General features: G+C 55.4%; 6 protein-coding genes across 6 annotated transcripts; 2 read left to right on the top strand and 4 right to left on the bottom strand.

The window, feature by feature from the left end:
* Window positions 1–80: 80 nt before the first annotated feature.
* V2A60_005112 (uncharacterized protein) lies at window positions 81–1,697 on the top strand (the record flags this gene model as incomplete). The annotated part of the gene is made up of 1 exon (XM_083256425.1): window positions 81–1,697. The coding sequence occupies one exon, from the start codon at window positions 81–83 to the stop codon at window positions 1,695–1,697; it is 1,617 nt and encodes a 538-aa protein (XP_083112551.1).
* A 509-nt stretch (window positions 1,698–2,206) lies between these two features.
* V2A60_005113 (proteasome subunit beta) lies at window positions 2,207–3,147 on the bottom strand (the record flags this gene model as incomplete). Its single annotated transcript, XM_083256426.1, has 2 exons — window positions 2,207–2,926; window positions 3,010–3,147. The coding sequence occupies 2 exons, from the start codon at window positions 3,145–3,147 to the stop codon at window positions 2,207–2,209; spliced, it is 858 nt and encodes a 285-aa protein (XP_083112552.1).
* An 845-nt stretch (window positions 3,148–3,992) lies between these two features.
* V2A60_005114 (uncharacterized protein) lies at window positions 3,993–8,643 on the bottom strand (the record flags this gene model as incomplete). Its single annotated transcript, XM_083256427.1, has 3 exons — window positions 3,993–7,987; window positions 8,056–8,362; window positions 8,455–8,643. The coding sequence occupies 3 exons, from the start codon at window positions 8,641–8,643 to the stop codon at window positions 3,993–3,995; spliced, it is 4,491 nt and encodes a 1,496-aa protein (XP_083112553.1).
* Window positions 8,644–12,221: 3,578 nt separating this feature from the next.
* On the bottom strand, window positions 12,222–13,571 carry V2A60_005115 (FYVE zinc finger-domain-containing protein; the record flags this gene model as incomplete). Its single annotated transcript, XM_083256428.1, has 3 exons — window positions 12,222–12,788; window positions 12,896–13,286; window positions 13,345–13,571. 3 exons carry the CDS (start codon window positions 13,569–13,571, stop codon window positions 12,222–12,224), a joined length of 1,185 nt encoding a protein of 394 aa, XP_083112554.1.
* A 1,368-nt stretch (window positions 13,572–14,939) lies between these two features.
* Window positions 14,940–16,754, bottom strand: V2A60_005116 (uncharacterized protein; the record flags this gene model as incomplete). The annotated part of the gene is made up of 4 exons (XM_083256429.1): window positions 14,940–15,154; window positions 15,214–15,318; window positions 15,376–16,532; window positions 16,588–16,754. The coding sequence occupies 4 exons, from the start codon at window positions 16,752–16,754 to the stop codon at window positions 14,940–14,942; spliced, it is 1,644 nt and encodes a 547-aa protein (XP_083112555.1).
* A 1,569-nt stretch (window positions 16,755–18,323) lies between these two features.
* V2A60_005117 (uncharacterized protein) lies at window positions 18,324–21,260 on the top strand (the record flags this gene model as incomplete). Its single annotated transcript, XM_083256430.1, has 1 exon — window positions 18,324–21,260. The coding sequence occupies one exon, from the start codon at window positions 18,324–18,326 to the stop codon at window positions 21,258–21,260; it is 2,937 nt and encodes a 978-aa protein (XP_083112556.1).
* Between the last annotated feature and the right edge of the window lie 245 nt (window positions 21,261–21,505).

Genomic DNA, 21,505 nt, shown 5'->3' on the forward strand with positions numbered 1-21,505 from the left:
CCTCACGTCTCTCTCTCCTTGTCCATCTTCCAGCAATCACTCTGTTTTTTTTTTTCGCCCTCCCCTCCCCCCTTCGTGCGATGCGCAACCCGGGGGTGCCCTCGGCGCTCCTTTCCGCGCCGTGCCTGCGCCTGCGCCCCAGAGTACGGCTCACGCAGCGCCGGCCGCTCGTGACCCTCGCCATCGAGACATCCTGCGACGACACGGCCGTCGCGGTCCTCGAGCACAATACGACCACCTCCACCACCACCACCACCACCACCGGCGAAACTCCTCGTAACGACCTGCCCCGGACGAGACTGCTCTTCAACGAGCGCATCAGCGCGGATCTGCGCGCCTACCGCGGCATCCGCCCGGCCGCGGCCCTCGAGGGTCACCAGCGCACGCTCGCGGGCCTCGTGCAGCGGGCCATTGCGCATCTCCCTCACTCTCCCGTCCCCGGTGACGGCGGTGGTGGCGGTGGCGGCGGCGGCGGACCCCGCCCGGACTTTGTGTCGGCGACCCGCGGGCCCGGCATCCACGGCAACCTCTCGACGGGGCTCTTCACGGCCAAGGGCCTCGCGCTGGCGTGGGGCGTGCCGCTGGTCGGCGTGCACCACATGCAGGCGCACGCGCTGACGCCGCGGCTGGTGCGCGCGCTGGGCATGCCCATGGCCAGCGAGGACGATCCCCTCACCCGGTCCTCCGGCGGCGACGCGGCGCCCGGGTCCGCCGGCAACACCCCCGAGTTTCCGTTCCTCACGCTCCTCGTCTCCGGCGGGCACTCGCAGCTCGTCCTCTCCGCCGGCCTCACCGACCACCGCGTGCTCGCCACCACGGCCGACGCCGCCGTCGGCAACGTTCTCGACCAGGTGGCGCGCGTCATCCTCCCGGAGGAGGTGCTCGCCGCCAGCCCGGACGTCATGTACGGGCGACTCCTCGAGTCTTATGCCTTTGACGACGACGATCATCACCACCACCACCACCCATCATCATCATCATCATCGTCGTTGTCGTCGTCGTCGTCGTCGTCGTCGTCCCTTCCCTCCTCCCCGTACGCCTTTTACGACCCGCCGCGTGGCCGCGCCGACGAACTCGCCGACGTGGACACGGGGTACCCGTGGCGCGTGCCGCTGCCCATGCGCGCCACGCGCCGCCTCGCCTACTCCTTCTCCGCCGTGCACAGCGCCGTGCACGCCGTCGCCGCGGACCGCGCGGGCCTCATGGGCCCGGCCGAGCGGCGCGCGCTCGCGCGGCACGCCCAGCGCGCCGCCTTCCAGCACCTCGCGAGCCGGCTGTGCCTCGCGCTCGACCCCCGCGCCGACTACGAGGGGGCGGCGCTGGCGCGGCGCGCCCGCACGCTGGTCGTGGCCGGCGGGGTGGCGTGCAACAAGTTCCTGATGCACGTGCTGCGGACGACGCTCGAAGCGCGGGGCCTGCTATCGTCATCGTCGTCTGCTGGTGACAGTCACGCTGGTGGTGGTGCTCCGGCTGGCGGGATCCGAGAGATCATCGCGCCGCCCGTGGCGCTGTGCACCGACAACGCCGCCATGATCGCGTGGGCCGGCATGGAAATGTACGCCGCCGGGTGGCACTCGGACCTCGACGTCGCGCCCGTGGCCAAGTGGCCGCTCGATGCCGCCGTGCGGCTGCCGGGGCAGAAGGAAGCCGACGGCGGTGGTCTGATGGAGATTGGCGGGTGGTTGAGGCGCAGCTGAGGCCCCCGATCAAGGTTCTGTGAGCGGCGAGGATCAACACACGGTTGTCACCAAATGGAGTTGGATATGGCCCCTTGGAGTGGGGGTTTGTAACGATATGTATAGTATGGCACCTTGAGGCGAGCGATTATAATCTTGTATGAATGTTTCACTGTAGCATTAGCATAGAATGGCGCAACTTGGAACTTGGAATCGGAAAAACGTGGGCAATTTTTCAGATGAATTTTTCATCATCAATAATACACAGCTGCGCTACATATTTCTTTGATCACACGCGGTTCACGAACAAAAAAAAAGTCTCTTCTTGTACTGTACAAGTTACAGGGAGGAGAAAGCTGGCTTCGGCCTCTTCCTAGTGAGACCCCAGAGGCTTCTTCCTAGCGGGACCCCAGAGGGTACGCGGCTTCTCTTTGGTTCCCTGGTTAGAATGTGCTTGATTCTATCTCTCCCTCCCCTCCACCACCTCGCATCGTACATTTACTGTAATTGTCGTTGGATCAATGCCCTTCCTACTCCAGCTCGCTTGTGACGTTGGAGAACTCGCCCTTCTCCAGCTTGGTCTTCCAGAAGATCGGGTTCGTGTCGTTGAAACCGTGCTTGACCCATCCGTCCTGCTTGACGTGGTAGAGGTTGATGGAGCCGCCCGAGTAGGCGTCGCGGTGGGTGGCGGCGAGGATGCTGCGGCGACCGAGCTCGAGGGCTTCCTCGTCGCTGAGGTCGTAGTTGTACTCGGCGTCGAGAACGCCATAGGCAAATGTCTGGCCGGAGCCGACGCAGAAGAGATTGCCGGCGAGGCGTGTGCCGTCGTTGTCAACGTAGTACAACGCGGGGCCCTCCTCGGGGGTGACGCCCGCGCACATGGTGCCCATGCTGAGGCCCATGCCCTTGTAGCTGTAGACGAGGTTGGCGAGAATCTTGCTGGCGGCGGCGACGCTGATGCGACGCTTATGACGGAGTTCGTGCAAGCGACACTGCATACCCAGCCACGCCAGCCAGTACTGGCAGTCGGCCGCACCGCCGGCCATGGTGCCCAGCAGCACGTTGTTGATCTCAATCACCTTCTTGACTGTCTGCGAGGCGATCCAGTTGCCGGCCGTTGCGCGCGAATCCGTCGCCACGATGATGCCGCCCTGGAAGCGGAACGCCAGCGTTGTGGTACCGTGAGCAATCTTGATTGGGCAGTTGGGGTTTGATCGGTCGTCTGTGGCAGCGCGGAGCCAGGCAGAGGGCTAGGGAGGGAAAAAAAAAGTCAGTCATAGCAGTTCAAGTGCGAGGAGCATATCGTCTCCCGCGGAGTCGATTGCGGTCGTACCTGAGCCACCGGCGGCATCGCAAAGTTTAGCGACAGGTTGGCCGCAGGGTCCATGGCCATGAGATCCTGCGTCTCATCCTCAAAGGACTCGTTCTGCGCGTGGGCAGGCCGGCTGTATCTCGATACGAGGGCATCCATAGTTACTGAATCTTGTCTGTGTCGCCTTTTCTTATTTTCATGCAATATAATGCCCAAACAGTCCTAGGCTTGTTCAAAAGCACGTAGTCTCTGTGCCCGTGTGCTGGCTCGTTGACGGATACTAACGCTCCAGGAACGGCTCAAGAGTCGAGAATTGCGCTATGGAAGCTGTACTTGAATGCAGCGCAAGGAAAAGCGTCGAGAGATGTGGTGCTGCTTCCGATTGATGGTAGCTTGCAGCGTGGGGGATGACGGGAAAGAGAGAGAGGGTCGAAAGGCTCAGGCAGCTCTCGGCTCGCGCGTCACCAAGCTGCAACCTGGCTGGCCGGGAGCTCTACTGCAAAACGGCTTACCAAATCTGTGGTACGTACTGTGGGCGCCTGCTTGAGCCAAAGTTGGTGCCTTGCTGCCTGAATCTCGATGCAGTGTCAAGTGGGTCAATCATAGACGCACCGTAAGCCCATCAGTGATTCTGATGACAGAACAGAACAATGTCACATTCACCCTTTGTTGCTGAAAGAAAACCTTTGAAGCTGTAGACTGTTTCCAGAGCGCCGCAAGTTTGGCGCGCCAATAGTCAGGTTCAATTTGACTCATCACCACCCCTATTGATGAGCTATCCGCAACTCCCATCTTGATACCAGCCAGTTATTACAACATGCCCATTGTCGGCGCTCAGGAATAGACCAAAGAATTCTTGCAAATTATGTAAAGTAACAATATGCTGACACTAAAAAAGTAACACACTCGCCAAGACCTTCCCTTTTCCCTTGTAATGTTTATCCTGACAGAAAGAAATACGCTCGCGCCAACCCCCGCTCTCACAGGTCTTCATCTCAAACCGTTCACGGGTTCGGTGTAGTTTCCCGACTAATGCGCGACGACTCGCCTCGCTTCAGCAGCATGCTTCTGCGTATACTGGAGGAACGCGGGCTGTCTCTGATGCTAGCAGTGTCGGCGGCCTGGAAAGTGCTCTTGATCACAACGGTGCCGCCACCAATTGTAAGCTCTTTGGAACCAGTTCCAGTCTCATCCACAAAGTAGGGGTGATCTCCCAGAGCATCATCGCTACCAAAGGTGTGGTTACCTTTGACTTCGACTTTGAACTGAGAATCGGCGGCACAGTTGAACTTGAAATCTTCGTCGAATGACCACTCGCCGGTGGAGGACTTGTGGTGCTTCGTCTTGCCGACAGTCTTCTCCTTGGGCGAAACCTGTGAGATGGCGATGTAAAGGTCGGTAGAGCTAGGAAAGCCAGAAGCGCTGACGATTGTGAAGACGGCGCTGCCGCTTGGCGCACCGGGGAGGCCGCTCTGTATCGAGGAAGCACCAATGCTAGGAGCGCGCCTGTGTGCAGGGCTAGGAGTCTCAATCGAAGGGATAGCCATAGACGGGTTACCGCCAGGAGTAGGCGTCACGTCCCTGCGGGCAGCCGTATCGAGCGTGGGTGCCTTCCTGAGACCGCCTCCAGGCGCCCCGGGTGTAGCGTCGGTGCCGTCAACAGGCTCGGCAACCTCGACGACGGTGCCGTTGCTATCCTTCTTTCCAAATAGACCACGGCGCACAAAGGAGGCCCCCTTGCCAACACCATGGCCAACAGCCCCAGCAACCGCGACACCGCCTTTGATGGGAGCTCCGGCAACGCCAGTAACGATACGGGTGGGGGCACCGAAGGTACCGGCAAACGTCGAAGTACCATGTCGCTGACGAGTTACATAGTCCGGGCGGAAGAGCATGCGGATTCGCACAGTACCAGACTTGCCGTCGAGACGGTACTGAGACTCGTAGGCTTTGAAAGGCTCGAGCTGGGCTAGGCTAATGTCCGTGGCGCCGAGAAGATCAGGCTTGTCGGCAAAGTCATAATCCCAGACAGTGCACTTGAACTTGGCAGCGGTTCGTGAAGGAACAGGGACCTCAAAGTACTCGTTCCAAGTAGGGTTGAGGGTCTTCTTGATGATCTTGGTCTTGAAGATATCCTGGCCATTTAGGTCAAATCGACAGTAAGGATCACTCTTGCCGTTGCGGTCAGCGGAAGGCAGGTCGGCACCATCCAAAATATCAACGCGAAGGTTACCCATGTTGTTGATACTCTCGCTGGGGTCAAGTTTCATCTTAATGGGGATGTACTTGAGGCTGACCTTGACAGAGCCGGTCCTACCATCGTCCGACTTGAGCTTGAGAATAGTGGGGTTGTTGAGGCACTGCTTCAGCGTGTCCAGCGTGTTGCCAGCCAAGGATGCCAGAACGTGGTCGCTGTCGTCGCCCTTCTTCCTGGCCTTGAGAGTAAGCCGAGAAAAGTCCAGCTCGCGAATGACGCAGTCCCCAATCTCATCGAAGGTGTAGCTCTTGGTCGAGGTGCTGTTTGTAGTGTACGAAGGATACATGTAGTCATCAACCCAGACCTCTAGGTGACTAGGAGCATCAGGCATTTCCGCATCGAGAAGGCGGAAGATGAGCAGGCCGCTTTCTTCCTTGAGCAGCTGTTCGGGGCTCATGTGAACCTTGGGCGGGCCGATCTCCTTGTCGGCACCTTCTTCCAGACTGTTGCGGTCCTTGGTCGACTTGATCGACTTGATTGATTTGGTCGTGTCAACACTGGGCTTGGCTTTGGTGTGCCCAGGCGCTGCTGTAGCTTTGTTGGTGGTATCCTTGGCCACGTCGTGGGCGGTTTCCTTGGTGGCATCGCCGTTAGTCTTTCCAGCAGCCTCCTTTTCTTCCTCTTCCTCTTCCGGGTCCGCGATGTTGAGGCAGGGGTAGAAGGCGGCCGTGTAGTGAAGCGTTCCTTTGGGAACGCCCTTGCCATGGAGACGGAGGGCACCCTGGCGGTCTTCCTTCTTGTCGTGCACGAGATGCTCGCCGAGTTCGTTCAGCTGCATGAAATCGCCGACAGCCAGTTCAGTCAGACCCAGGCTTCTATCCTTTCCAACCTTTTCCATATCCATGACTTCCAGAGTAAGTCTCTCACGCTCAGAGTGAACAGGCACGTACAGAACCTCGTCCCATTCAGGATTGAGATCGTTGCGGAAGGTGACGGTTTTACCCTTGTCGATTCCGGAGAGCAGAACACGCACGTATGGGTCAGATTTGCCAAAAGCTTCAAAGTTGCGCAGGTCAGTGGCGCGCTTGAAGTGCAGGCGCATGACACCGACGGGAGTCTGGTAGCCGCCGGTTCCAGCAACGCCAGAAATGGCGACGGGTCGCCACTGGGCCATCATCTTGACGCGACCAGTGGGAACACCAGCCAGGCTGTACCATTCCTTTCCCTGCTCCATGCAGTCGAGCATTTCGTCGAGCTTAATCTGGTACTTGCCGACAACTTGGTCGCCGGCAAGATCGCGATCATCCTTGACGATGACACCAAGCTTGGCGGACTTGCGATCGGTGATGAGAATTTCCTTAGAGCCATTGTCCCAGATGGGGTTGTTGGTGCGCTTGAGCTTCTTGGTCTGGTGGACAGGCTTGCCGTTGAGCAGGAGATCGGCGTACGGGTTGAGGCTGCCGACAAGACTCTTGGTGCCGTCGAGATCTTTGGCCTGTTCGACGGTGAAGCGGAGAATGCCCTGGTTTGACTCGGGAGCGGGCTCAACGGTCCCGTCTTCGAGCTTCTTGTCGGCGAGAACAGGGAAGAATCGCAGGTCACAATTGACGACACCGCGGGCTTTGCCGTCGGCGAGGACCTCGATGCGCTCGTTCTCATGGACGTTGAGCTCCTCGAGATTCTCCATGGCAAAAGTAGCGACGCCGAGTTCCTTGGATTTGCGGAACTCATTCTTGTCAAAGACTTGGATGTCGAGAGAGTCAGAGAAGGATGTTACAATGAGGTAATGCGTTTCGTTCCAGCGTGGGTTGGCGTTGTCCTGAATGTGTTTGGTCCTGGCGAGTTCCTGGCGACGATTGAAGGTGATGACGGCGTAGGGGTCGACGGTGCCACCGAGCTTGTCCGTGTTCTTGAGGCCCTGTGCGCCGTGAAGAGTGACAGCCAACACACCAACAGCCTGGTCGACGGGAGTACCAGCGAGCATCTTGGCGATCTCGATGGGAAAGACCTTGGGCTCGTACATCATGGGACCGAGAGTGCCGTGAATCTGTTCGAGGATGAAACTTTCCAGACCAGGAATGAAGTTGATGTCGAAACCAAATGTCTCACCGCCAAGCGGCTTGCAAACGTAGTCGATCTCGGGACGCCCGAGGAAACACATCTCAACGCGGTCAATATGGGGAAAGGGAATCTGCAGCTTCATCTTGAGGCGCATGATGCCTGAAAAGGCCATGTCCTCGACAATGACGTCTAGGCCTTTGCTAATCATGGCCTTGCCGATGCGGATTTCGAGGACAACCTTGGGGTTGATCTTATTCTTGACCTGGCGGGCGGTAAGATCGGCGGTGTCGTTGGGGGTGAAGCTGAATTTCCAGTCCATGAGGACGATGTCGTCCTCAGTCTTGGGGTAGGTCTTGACGTGCTCCATGCGCGGGGGCTTGGAACCGAGAGTGAAGGTCTTGAGCTTGAGGCTGTCGAGGAAAGCCGGGGTAGAGGAGCTCAGAACCTGGTCGACGGAGTTTATGATGGTCTGGGCAAGGACAGGCTGGTAGATGGGCCAGAATTTGACCATGAAGGAATTGATCCACTCGAGGGACTCGTTGTCGGTCTCAAGCTTCTTGAGGGCCATTTCGCGGCTAATGTCGTCGCGGAAGTTGCGGCGAACGCGGCGCAGAGAGGTCCTGTAATAGGTGGCGCAAGCAGCCATGACGATGAGGACCCATCCGAGGCCGCCACCGAGCACAGCGATAAGCCAGGAAGTGATGCAGGCGACAATGACGATGGCGGTGTTGTGGTACCAATCTTGAGGAGATTCAAGGTCAGCAGGGACGTGGTAGGAGGGCAAATTTTGGGGTGGCGCGAGATCTTACCTCCGTAGAGCGAGTCGGGGAGTCTGGCTTCGAGCCAGGTAGAGTGGTCTAGCAAGCTTTCAGACTCGAACGTCTGTTGCGAAGGCCAGCCCATCTTGGGAGCCCATCCGGTGCGGAGATAGGGAGGCTCCTTGGCGCCTGGGTCGGCACCATCGCCGATTGGCTTGCCGCTGGCGTCTCTGGCAACGTCGAGGACGCCTGCTTTGGACGCTTCAGGCAAATCTTCGACGGGGGTTCCGTCGTCCATGTCAGTGACGACGGCGACGGATCTTTCGGGGCGTCCTTGGCGGAGCTCTTGGGGGATGGCCTGGAAGAACAAGGTCAGCAAAGGGGAGACGGGAAGCGGAAGAGGGTAGCAAGCAAGGCATGAGAGGAAGGTGTATTTGGGGGCAGACGTACAGCTCTGGCCTGGGCTCGCTTCTGCTCCGGGGTGGCATCGGGATCAAAGGTGAAGGCAGGGACACCAGCATTACGAGACTCGGCAACCATCTGGCGCTGGGCATCTTCGGGGGTGACGGTACTTTCAGGATCCTGGGAAGCGGCAATGGCATCGTTGACCTTGGCATCGCGGGCCTCGTTGGCAGCCATGGTGAGTGAGTTGGCGGGTGTGATGCGCGATGCGCGATGTGGGTGGCGCGAGGCAGGTCAGGGCGGCTTGGATTAGAGGGATATATCGAGGGACAGGAAACTCAATTGGCGCGCGCCAGTCGGCGAGGCGACATGCAGAAACAGGTCAGCAGCAGCAGCAGTTGTTGTTTGCAGGAGAGAGGGTTGGCGAGAGCTGTCGCAAGCAGCACGGGCTTGGAGGAGTGAGGAGGAGCTGCTAGCTGCTAGCTATGTATGTCTCAATGGGGCGACGACGACTGGAGCTGCGCCCACTCGATGATTGTCTGGTTCTTTGCGACAACCCACCGGGGCCAGACCATAAAATGACGCTGATCTTGCAGGGGTGGGAAGAGGGCGGCGGGGGTATCTTGGGATTAGTCGAGTGCAGGCAAATACTGAGTAAAAGATGTAAAAAAAGAAACACGAGAGAGAGAAAAACAAGATGATAATGGGGTGATGCTAGCACCGACAACGATAGGTGTAGGTGCAAGGGTAGCTAGAGGTAGGGCAAGGCGGAAAGCAGAAAGAAAGCTATGGCGGAGCTGTATGTTGGACAAGTGGCCAAGACGACAAAGGGAGGGGGGAATGATGGGTAAAAACGGCTATAGAAAGAGGATGGATGGATTGAAGAAGTATGAGGGGCGTGGCTTGCTGGCTAGCTCGTCGGAAAGCAGGCTTGAACAAGTTGACGATGACAACGATGACGAAAAAGAGGAAGAGGAAGAGGAGCGAGAGCAGCAGCAGCAGCAAGCCATAAGTGCAGCCAAAGCTAATAAGCTCTGGTTTTGCGCAGCTACTGGTACCACGCAACAGCTATAAGCTACCAACGTACGGATAGCCAGCAAGCAATTGAAAGGCTACCTACTGGTAGAGGCTAGAGGTAGCTACAGTGGAGACGTAGGTGCCTACTAAGGATAGAAAGGCAGACCTGGGGTACCTGATAGTTTGGGTGCTGGGATGTACAGATACTTGGATAGGTAGGCTGCTCTTTATTCAAGGTACGACAAACGTATGACGGTATGACGAGAGGCATCCTGCTCAGTAAGTAGGTACTTGTTAGCACAAAGAGTAAGTAATTCCGTTCATCTTTAGCAGCTTTCCCATGTCTTGCAGCTGCAGCAGTAATACTTAGCAGCAGCCACCACAATTGACTCACAGTAAGTAGGCAGGTGGCAGGTAGCCAAGTAGCCAAACTGCAGAGCCAGCTCTGGCCTGACCTAGGTACCCAGTAGGCATCTACTTACTTATTCATTTACTTACTGGTACTTACTTATCGCAGCTCGGCCACACCTCGCCAGCCAAGCTGGACACGCGGCGCGCTCTGTCTCATCCTTGCTGTCTATCTGTCTCCCTCCCATGCTATCCGGATTCCTCCCTTAGGTGCTTAGCAGTACTTCTGTAGGTTCTCGCACAGCTCGTCTCTTCTGTTCCCTACTGAGTACTTGGCCACGTCTCCACGCTGATCAAGTACAGGTACAAATTACGCAGACCCAGCCATGTCTCCGCCCCGCCCAAAGCTGCCGAGTCCCAGCTCTCTGGTCTGATCCTGGTTCTGCTGAAGGAGGGGCCAGCTTTTCGGTGGGCTTTACAGTCTCTCCGGCTACGTAACTGGCCTGATGGGGGGCTGCGCTAGAGCGCTAATCACGGCAGGAGCCTTGCTCTGGAACCTTTTTTTTTTTTCTCGTCCGGTTGGAGCAGGGCAGGGGAAAGAAGCGAATAAAAAAAACGAGGCTAAAGGAGATTTTTTTTTTGAAAAAAAAAAATGGTAGGCCAATGTTGGAGCGGAATAAGCCAGACAAGCATGTGCGTGTGATTTGATGTGGTTAGACGTGGATTGGGGGGCGACAGCGACTTGCAAGTACTTGTCCAAGAACGTCTCTTTCAGTACTTAAGTAAGTACTTACCAATGAGTACTTGGAGCGATTCATAACACAAGCAACTAACTACTGGGTATACAGATCACGTTGCAACTCTATTGTACGAGCGAGGCCTCTTTGGACCAAGACACGCAGCTTCCAGTACAACTACACCCCCTCCCCCCGTCATTATTAATTTCATCGGTAGCCCTCCGTAAGTACTCTGTACGACGATGGCATTCTTCTGCAGCCTGCTTGGCTGGTTCTCCATGGCCGGACGGCTAAACTTACACATTCCCCAAGCCATGACTGGCAGCCGGTCATGCCTCTCCTCATCGCATCGCTACACTGCGGCACTACATCATCATCCTCATTTTATCCTTGTTACTCGATCTCTCCTCGATGCCACAATGCTTCTCACGCCCACCTCTTGCTCAAATCCACAATGCACGTCGTACTGATAGAGCCTCTCTCGGGATCCCCTACCCTGCCAAGTACGGATTGGGGAGCAAGTACAGATTACGGAGCACAGCGACCCCAGATCGGTTGCGGTTACCACACACCACCACATGCTCGCTGACCTCGCCCAAGTGGAACCACCCCCCCCCCCCCTCCCTCCCGCTGCACATTGCCATGCTGATAGTGCCCACCCATCTGCTAGCATCGGCATCGCCCTCTCCGTTCACTGGTCCAGCTGAAGCTGCATTTCTGCGAATGTACTGAGTATCGGTGGCGCTCTACTTTCCACCAGCAAGTAATCCGTGGCCAGCGGCCAGTATTGCGTACTGATATCTCAACCGCCTTCCAAGGTATCGGCTTGAGTAATAGCCGTGATCCGGCTACCCCAGCTGGCCAGGTCATTCCAAGTTCCTGGTATGCTGCCCAGTTGCCAGCTCTCCAGCTCGGCATGGTCTTTGAAGCCAAACCTTGCAAGGGTTGAATACACTTGTACGGAGTATGGCCGCCGCCGGCTCTAATTAGTTAGCTTCCAGCTGCCCTCAGCCTTTCAGCCGATAGCCAAAACTCTCGTCTCGCCAATCCCGCCTACTTGCCGCCTTTTTTTTAAACCCCCGTTTTCCTTTTGCTTGTCCGTTAATCGCTTTGCGCAATGGCCAATTTCCAAATGTTGTCCTGCCTAGGTACCTTGTCAGTCCAACCGGGTCTTGTCAGGCTTGCCTGCATGCATGCTTGCTGCTCTACTGCAAGTCGAATTCCCAGTGGGCTTTTTGGAAACGGCCAGTTGGCTGCGTAGCCCTGCCCCGCTAGTTATCCAGACGTACGACGTAAACGGTGGGCGATGCAAAACTGCATACACATGTGCATGTACGGAGTATATGGGGTGATTATTATTTTTCGACCATGCTGTGTGAAAAATTAACAAGCCGCTCCATCTCTCAACCAGCACATATGCATCGTGCTTGCCCACAAATATTAAAGAGGAACAAAAGCCCCCAAAATCATAACATGGACACATCAAGATGCCTCGGTCAGTCGACTATCAATCTAATTTGTTACAGTATAGATAGGATGCTATAATGAATATAAATAGAAACAGGTGAGAGGATGAGTGGTATGTAAATGTACAAAATCAGATCGCTTGCTCCCATAAAAAAAATGCAAACCCTTCGATAACTCCAACCATCGGTTTGAATCGTCCAATTCTAATTGTGCCCATTCACGCGCACGTCATCGTCAATATCACTCCTAAAATCCGAACCCGTCGTGCTGGTGTACGGGGCAGCGTCCAGGGTGGTTCACAAACCAAGCCGCAATGCAGGCCCGGTGAAAGCGGCAGAGGCACTCCAGCCGCGCCATGGGCACACCGACTGCAAACTCCTCGAGGCAGATTGTGCACTCGGCATCGTCCACGCAGTCCTTCTCCGTAGCTGCATACGTGTACATGCCGCTGCGCCGAGGGACTGGCGGCGCGGCCGTGGGCCCGCCGGCGGGAGCAGGACTGCCGTATGTGCTGTGCGACTGAATGCATGCCGTGATGTGTTGCTCTCGCAATACTTCAAAGTCTGGGAGCGTTGCTGCTGGCAACTCCCTGTGGCAAACAGGACATTCGTCTTCTTCTGCAAGTTGTGGTGTCGGAGGCAGCGCGCGGTGCCGCGACGACGTTGCCATGTCCTCAAACAGCCCTGGCCGGGTAGTGAACTGCGACGGGCCTGCACGCCCAGAGTGCATCGACAAATATTGTTCAAAAGAGGTCTGATATGAGGCGCTGCGGCTTGATGTCGGTACGGGATCATGGCTTCTTCCAGGAGGGTTCTAATGATCCAGTCAGTTAACCCTTGCCAAAACGCAACAAGAAAAAAGAGAATGGGGAAAGGAAGAAAGCAAGAAAGCAAGAAAACCGGAAGACGGCTACAACGTACGAGAGTGATGCTCCTTGTGCGAGAGCCACTATATTGAGCTGGATCGTTGATCGCTTGCAACGCGCTTGCGAGTCCTCCATAACCGCCACTTGATTGCATCCCACCATATGTGCTGCTCAAGCTGCTCCGAGACCGGTGGTGCGGTGAGCGCGGAGAAAGTGGCGTAGGGCTCTGCGGCGGCGCTATATTCGGGTCGGGGACGCATGGGTTGCAGAGCCTGACCCGTTCGCCGCCTGGCATTCCGTCATGCTCCAGGAAGCCGGCTCCCATCGGGTCTGCAAACAGGCTGGAGGCAAACGACACTTCCGAGTCGGGGGGCCGGACAATGTATTGATTCGGGATCGTGATTCGATGCGGGGAGCATGAGTTGCAGACTACTCTGCCGCATTTCCTGTCGCCCTTGTTAGTAGCCCGCATATGCCATGCAGCTGTGCCGGGTGGTCACACACCTGCAGTGGTGCTTTCGCACCCAGATGCTGAACTGGGTGTTGCAGATTGGACAGAGCGTCACCTCGGCATCTGGCTGCCACCTAGGGAGGGAGAACTCCGGTGTTTCTCGCCGATATCTGTGTGGGCGCTCTGCAGGAGAGCCAACTTGCTGATGCAGGATGCTTCGGCGACCTGTAGATAGACGTGGCACACCCTCGGCCATGCTGCCAGACCGCTGCGGGTACATGATGGATGACAAGTCCACCACTCGTCCATCTGGACCGACAAACCGGGTGCTGGACGGAGATTCGATCCAGGGCCTTGTTGATGAGCTAGCCGCTGTCTGGGCCGTTGTGGTCCGCGACACAGCCCGCCTGGATGAGGTCCGGACAGGAAGTGTGGTGTTTGTGGCGCTGGCGCTTTGAGCATCGCTGGCGCTGTGTATCTCTCGGTGGGGTTGGTTCGAGTTTATATCATCAATTTCTGCATCTCCATTCCCGCCTTGCGTATTCTGCGGCTCTCTCTCTGTAGTCACGGCAGTTGAAGGCGCGTCGTTGGTTGCCACCGATGTTTGCCCCGTTGGACCACTTGTTGGACCCGAGAAGGCATCGCCAGCCTGCGTAGGATCCTCCTCATGGTGAATATTGGGTGTTACGGCACAGTCTGCAGACATACTGGCACCCCCTTCTGCAGAACGGGGGCGCTCAGCACTCGTTGATGGGCTGGGCTCTGTCAGATCATTTGTCGTCTCGCTCGGCGTCGTTGGCGCGGTACGGTCTCGCGGGGTCGCCATGCTCTATAACATCAGTGCAAGAAGCGTAAAGCCTTCGAAAAATTGTAGCGTCTATCCAAAGCCAGATCACGTATCAAGGTAGAATAGTATCGAGGAGGAGCGAGAAGGAGAGTCGGAAAAAAAGAGTAGGATCTTGATGGACGGCTTCTGATTTGTAACCGCTGCGGGCTCGAGATGTCGCCGCCTAGGTTTCGTTCAGGCGCTCAGCCACTTGCTTTCTACCTAGACGCCAGCTCTCAGTACCTGTTACCCGAGCGCTAGTCCGACGAGCACGGAGAGAAGGAAGAAACTGAAGAGCAAAGGATCAAATCGAGCCAAAGGCCATGCAAGCACGTCAAATCAAAGAGCGTTTCGATGGCCTAGGGTCTGGAGAGCGAGTCCAGACACGCGAGCAACCCTTGCGTCAGGAAGTGGGCGCTGTTAGCAAAGCAGCCATCGCCACTAAAGAGACATGTCACACGCCATCCTGTGCCTATCGGGGCCTGCTGTGGCGACAGATGCCGGCGCCATCCCCACTCTACAGGAAGACCAGGACCGACAAGCATATATCCCAGAGGATATAAACTTGAAATCTGAATCACTAATAAAATATCTTCATTGTGCCGTATCTTGAGTTTTCCGCTCCTTATATCTCACTCACAGAATATGATAGATAATACATAGATGGCTTGTATTCATCGGCCAGCGCGCAAACGTGTCCACTACGTATTCAATTACTGGGTTCTCTCAATGATTTCGCCCAACAAAACAACAACTAAAAAGTACAACAAAGAACAAATGACAGCTATGTGCACACTTTAATCAAACGCAAATAACCGAAAATCATTCGCCAACCTCACGATCGTTTGCCCAGTGCACCAGTGACATAATCCGCCATTGCCACGTCTTCGTTCGAAGCGTCTTGCCCCAAAAATATAATGGAATCCATAGAATAATGACACCCGCCGAGATGCCAGCCATGGCACCATATGCGTTTTGATAACCAGACTTGTTGATCCAAGGATTTGTCTCGAAAGAGAGGAAAAATCCAAAAAGTGCTGCAGAGGGTTGTGTGTGAGCAGGATACGTTTTGATATACAGCGATAGGCAGGCTCACATTTGAATCCCATGACGGCAAGAGTAATCTCGCCCGCGATGGGTCTATACGAGTCAATCACATAGACGAGGCATACAGTAGTAGCTTGCGTAATGGAAAAGTTCACTGTAGTCCGTGTTAGCACACTCAACATCACAAGATAGAATTGCTCCTTCCACATACACAGCGCTAGGCCAATAGTCGGACAGATGAAGTTCAAATGATTCTGAATCCCGACCCCATACAGTACAAGGGCCAGAGGTGCTGTAATCGCAGAAATCATTATGGTGGGAAGTCGCATCTCCGGCTCTCGAATGCCTCCATTTTTCCTGGTCAAATGGTCTGCACACAAGTCCCCGAGCTTGCCTCCCGCTGGAAGGCCCAACAGTGAGCCTATAATGGCTGCAAAGAAGCATAACCCAACTTGCCATGGTTGGAAGCGGTAGGCTTCCTCAAAAGCAGGGTCAACGTTTGACGTGACAGCTACAAGGAAGCCAATAGTCACAGACTGGACCAGAGCTGCCCAGAGTACCGACGGCAATAGAATCAGAGCAAAGGGTCGGAGAACCATTTTCAGTACGCTCTCGTCGGTCAACGGCTGACGGCGAAAGACTTTGAGCGATTGCAAGTAAGTCTTCATGGCAACGGTGGACTGGCCAGTCTCGACATCGCTATGTTGGCTTGTGTCACTGCCCAGAGCTTCAGAGAACCCTGAGGAAATATCCTTGCCGGGTTCGACTCGCTTGTATGCCGTCTCAGGCAGCGTAAAGAACAGGAGGAGGAGGACAAAGCCGATCAAGGCAGCGCTCACTTCATAGATTGTTCGCCAGTGTCTGTTGGCAGTGATGCCTCCTGAGATAATCATACCAAAGGCAACTCCAATGGAGAGGAAGCAAGTATACATGGACATGATAGCTCCCCGCTCATGCAGAAAGAAGATGTCGGTGATCGTGACTGGTGCAAGAGTTTCCGCCGCGCCGGCACCAAAGCCCATCAGGATGCGGCCGACTAGGAAACCAGAGTATGACTTCTCAAATATGAGCCAAACAGCGGTCACAAAGTATACTGTGTAGCTGGCGATATACACCGGTCTGCGGCCCCATTTGTTAGCTGCAGGGATCCAAAAGAGGTTGCCCATGCCCTGGAGCAGCGATGTTGAGGTAAAGAAGTAAGCGACTCTGGGGATGGCATAACCCATGAGACTTTCACTCTGCGCAGTCTGTGGAAAGAAGTCTATAGCGGTGCGAACAATGGCAATTGACGGGCCGGCGGCCAAAAAGTTGCACATGGCCATGGCCACGCACAGCACAATCGCGGTGTACTTTTTGCGCCATTGCGACCTTTTCTCGGCAAGTCAGACGTGAGAGAGGGACCGGAAGACCAGAGCAGACAAACCAGTTCAATGGATCGTTGGGATCCGAGGACGGCGTGGGAATCAAAATGATTTGATCATTTTCTTGATTTCTGAGGCGGACGTTGCCCAGGGTCGCTTTGCGAGGGGCTGAGTCGCGGCCTCTCTCCAGCCGGCGCGTAATCACTTCAACGCCATCGGTAGCACCCATGGCGGGCGAGAGTAACGCGCGACAGCAATTATGGCTGTGGAAGCAGTGAGGGTCAACTAATTATGAAAGAGGCATACTCCAGGGTCGAATCGAGCGGGGATCGAATTTCGAGATTGGCGCGACGGAAACGATATTTATTGAGGCTCTCGGTCAGCTGCCGAAAACTGGAGTTGTTTCGCTGGTTGGGGGGATCTAGCCGGACCTGACGGAGTGCTCCGTGGCCTAGACCCTGGGGAGAGTCAAGTTGCAGCCCTTTGCAGTCCCGTGCTGCGACTACCGAAGCAACCGAGCTGCTGTCTTGTCTCGGATTTTGAGAGCCGGGGGGGGTTTTTTTTGGCGGCTCACTGACTGCATCAGTATGATGTCTATTGTCGCTGATCTGACGCCTGGGCATGGTGACTTGTCAAAAATGTAATAATAGCACGGAGTATCCGTCCAGTCTCAGACCTTCGTAAGCAAGGCAAAGCCACTTTTCGAGGTGCAAGGTGACAGGGTTGTCCAAGTCGTTAGCCGTTTACCTAATGTGTTGAGTTAGTGCTAGTTTGGTGGAGGGTGCGTGTCGGATCTTTTCTAAAACATGTTCTTGGCAGTGCAATGCGCAGAAGCTTTGAGTCGTAGTCGCATGATTGAACTCCTCAATAGGTGCGCACAATGGGCAGTTGAATCTCTGCAATGGCCAGTGTTCGATGTCAATAACCAACAGATGATGAAGTTGCAGTCAGAATCTACCCGCGTCCGTAGGAGCCCGTTTGCTCCAAGTTATGTCCGGCTAATGGCCAGGGCCACAAGTACCTAGCTACTTACTCAACTACTCACGTCCGTGCAAAAATAGCACATTCATCGAGAAGTACTCTCCATCAAAGCGCAAGATAGGCCTGGTCATTATCCATCGGTACCTCTAGTGCATCACATACTTACCCCAGCTGTTTCGCCCGCCATCCTGCCCCAATTGTACCATGCAGCCATGTTGTCTCGCGCGGCCCGTCATCTACTTAGGTCCATTCACCCTGGCCGAAACTCTGGCGTCTGGGTAGGGACTGACTACGTCCGAGTCCCCATCATGAGTTCTCAAGCCTCGCCACCTGGGCAGCAACTAGGTCGCTGCCAAGCTAACATTGCCGCTAAAGTAGTGCCGAGACGTCGCCGATGAATACTGCGCACTGAGTGTGGAGAGAGGATCGACCAGCGAGCACCTAGACTCTACTTACCAAGAACAGCCTATGCGTACATGAGTAGTCTACTCTCTCGGTGTTGTCTCACCAGGATGGCGTTATCCAACCAATGGGCCCCAGGCTTGGTGGCATAGCACAGATAGTCAGCACCAGCTCACCCACCTGCTCCACGGAAACAGCTCCGCGATCGTTTTCGAACTTCAGCCGCGTCACTGGCCGCGTTCGCCTAGACTCTCTCCTTTTTTGCTCCTTGGCGCAACGGGTTGTGGTCAAAATCCTGGGGCTACAGCATTGTGTCTGCACTACTCCATCAATCTTGCACGCGACCGTACTCATGTAACCGCCAATCGGTAACACAGGTTCAGCTTGGCTTCTCGACGCCGCCAAGACGGCCATCATGAACGGATCGTCCTCTCTGTCCAAAATCCTGGACCCCCCACTCCCTTATCTGAATCAGCAGCACGCCGAGCAGCCGGTTTATAATCAACTTCCAGCGGCTGCTTCTTACTCCGGCGGCGGCACGCAATACAATGAGCCCTCATCCGGACCCGGCACTGCCAGCCCGGCAGCCGCAGCCTCAACAGAGTCTTCTCAACCGGATCAGTCGTCCGGAACGACGCCTCGCAAGGGCCATGTAGGGAGCAACCTATATGCCTGCCGAGACTGTGGCCGCTCGTACTCGCGGCCCGAACACCTTGTCCGCCACGTCCAAACACATACATTGGGCCGACGCTTTATTTGTGACATCTGTCAAAAGTCTTTTGCCAGGAAGGACCTACTACGTCGGCACGTCGCGAACCACGCGAACGATTCTCCTGCAAAGCGTCGTCGTAAGCAAGCCTCACCAGGACCGGGTCGTGTTTCTCAAGCTTGCCGCCCTTGCGCGACTGCCAGGGTAAAATGTGAAGAAACAAAGCCGTGCAAGCGCTGTATCTCCAGGAAGCTTGAGTGTGCATCTTCCGAGATCGGCCACGTGCACTCAAAGAACATCGCAAACTTTCCAACTGAAGCAGCCCTCCAGGCTACATCTGCAGAATCTAGCGAGCCGTCTCCAACATCGCATCTACCACAAACCTCCTTTCCCGACACTGCCGGCTCTGTCCCAGCTGCACACACAAGCACAACACCCGGATCGCAAACCACTCAACTCATTCTCGATGATAGCCAGCTACCAACACCCGAAAGTGCGCAAGAACACAATGGCTTCCATGCGAACCAGATGGTGTACAGCTATGCGCAGGGCACCACAGAACACATGAATGGTCCGCATATGCTGACGCAACCTGCCTCAAATTTGATGGATCCTACGACAATTCCTTTTTTCGACTTCTTACGCGACGTACTTTACGATCAGCCTTTCAATCCGTCGCGAACTGCAGATCCCCATGGCCTCGCCGTATTGGATTTTTGCGACAATACTAGCCTGGAAATGACTGAAATGGACTTTGGGCTCTTGGATCATTGGAATCTGGATCTCGTAGGAAATGTGCCGCAGTCCAGGCGAGAGGGTAGCATCAGTCGCCCCGAAACCGCGGGTGAAGTCGCGCAGATGCGCAATGCACTTGTCAGAGGCTGGACGGAATCCCCTTGGCGCTGGCAGCCCAAGGAGCACGACACAGGTTACACAGAACTAGGCTACATGCCGGTTAGCAGCAGTCAAGCTGCCAAGATTCACCTGAAGAGGGGCGACAATCAAGCCTTTCGAGTTTCGCGAGAGAAGCTGGAACAGTCTGGTCGAGATAGGCTGCTCTCTGCGGTGCTTAGCACTTGCAAGACCGACAGCAGCAGGAACCAGGTTGCAGCATCTTTTCCGACGGTCGAGCTGATGGACAGCATGATTCATATTTTCCTGGCAGCGCATGCGTGCCAAGTCTCGGGCTGGATTCATTTTCCGACCTTCAAACTGAACGAGCAGTGGCCTGAGTGGATTGGGACCGCCGCAGCTGCCGGTGCGGTGTCAACACCGGTACCGACGCTCCGAAAGTTTGGTTTCGCCGTGCAGGAGGCTATTCGAATCACGATCCCTTCACGATTCGAGGCCAATAATACTGCAATTCAAAACCTTGGCCTTGTCCAATCTCTGATTCTGTGGGAAGACATTGCCCTTTGGAGTGGAAATCGACGCAAAATGGAGATTGCAGAATGCCACCTTGCCATTCCGGTGACCATGATGCGGTATCGTGGCAAGTTTCAGCGCGCCAACTATCCCTTAATTGAAGTCGATGCGTCGGATGAAGGGGAAGAACTCGAAGAGAAATGGAAGGCGTGGATATCGCGAGAACAGTGGAAACGGCTGGTTTTCCACTGCTACCTTCGTGAAGCACAGGCATCAATGACAACCTTCACAAACCCCTGCATGTTATATGGAGAATTGACGCTGCCATTACCCGAGTCTAGAGAATTGTGGTTTGCTCAGACGGCGGTGGAATGGAAAACTAAATATATGGAGCGTCATTCTGGGCAGACGAAGCGGCCTCCATCACTAGGAGACCTGTTTGGCGAAGTGCACAAGCTTCCGGCTAATGCATCCCGCTTAGATCTCCAGCTCTCGATTTCGATATACCTTCACGGGTTCTGGAGCTTGATTTTGGAGTATCGCCAGATGTGCGTGGTACACCGAACCCGATCATATACGACCAACACAAACTCGGCAGCCAGTGTGCTCCTCAACTCGCGCCATCAGGAACTGGTTAGGGAGCTGCAAAATTTTCAACTAGTTGCCGGAGATTGGCCAGATATGTCGGTGCAGGAGCAGGTCGTGTTGCATCTCCTGCAGATGAACCTTCACGTATCACTCGATGACTTGCAGCTATTCTCTGGCAAGGAAGGCGAGGACCAGGCACGCCGAATCTACCCGGTCCTGCAGCAGTGGGCAGCCAGCACCGCAGCGCGAACTGCAGTATTCGGCGCAGGCCAGATTCTGCGATGCGCCAAGATGTTCCCGCCAGACCATCTAAACGGGTTCTACGCAGTCGCTGTGCATCATGCGGCTCTCGCTTTGTGGACGTACGGTGTGGTCAACAAGGCGAACCGGCAACAAACAATGACGTCGCAATATGCGTACGGAAACGTATACCTTGATGATCAGGACTCGTTGTCCGTGCAGAGATTCATCGGATTTGACCAAGGCCGGCCACTAATTCGTGGTCCATTACTGCACGGGGCAGGACGGGAAGCATCTCTGCAGGACACAAAGGCTTGCATGGAGATTTCGCAGGAAATTCTGCGTGCCAATGTAGCTCACGGAAAGGAGGCCACGCCGCCGATCGTCGAAAACCTGTGTCATCTGATTCAACAGCTTGGGGATGCAGCGTGGGCTGTCGGCTTGGGTTAACGAGTCGCTTGTACTACGACGCAGGGTATATATACGCAGGCGCGAGACTCTGTACCTCTTCCCGCCTAGCACAAGCTGCTACTGGCATGGGTTGTGAGGCTCTAAATAGGATTTGTAAACATTCATAGTTTATAATGATAATGAAGCAACCCTTGTCCTTGTCGTCATTTGTTGTCCGGTGGCTACTGTCAACAACAGACGTGCACGCAGCCAGCTACAAGATGGGCCCCACTAGTGAGAGCCAC

The sequence above is a fragment of the Cordyceps javanica genome, chromosome 3 (genome assembly GCF_051103115.1).
Source record: "Cordyceps javanica chromosome 3, complete sequence".
Lineage (NCBI taxonomy): Eukaryota > Fungi > Ascomycota > Sordariomycetes > Hypocreales > Cordycipitaceae > Cordyceps > Cordyceps javanica.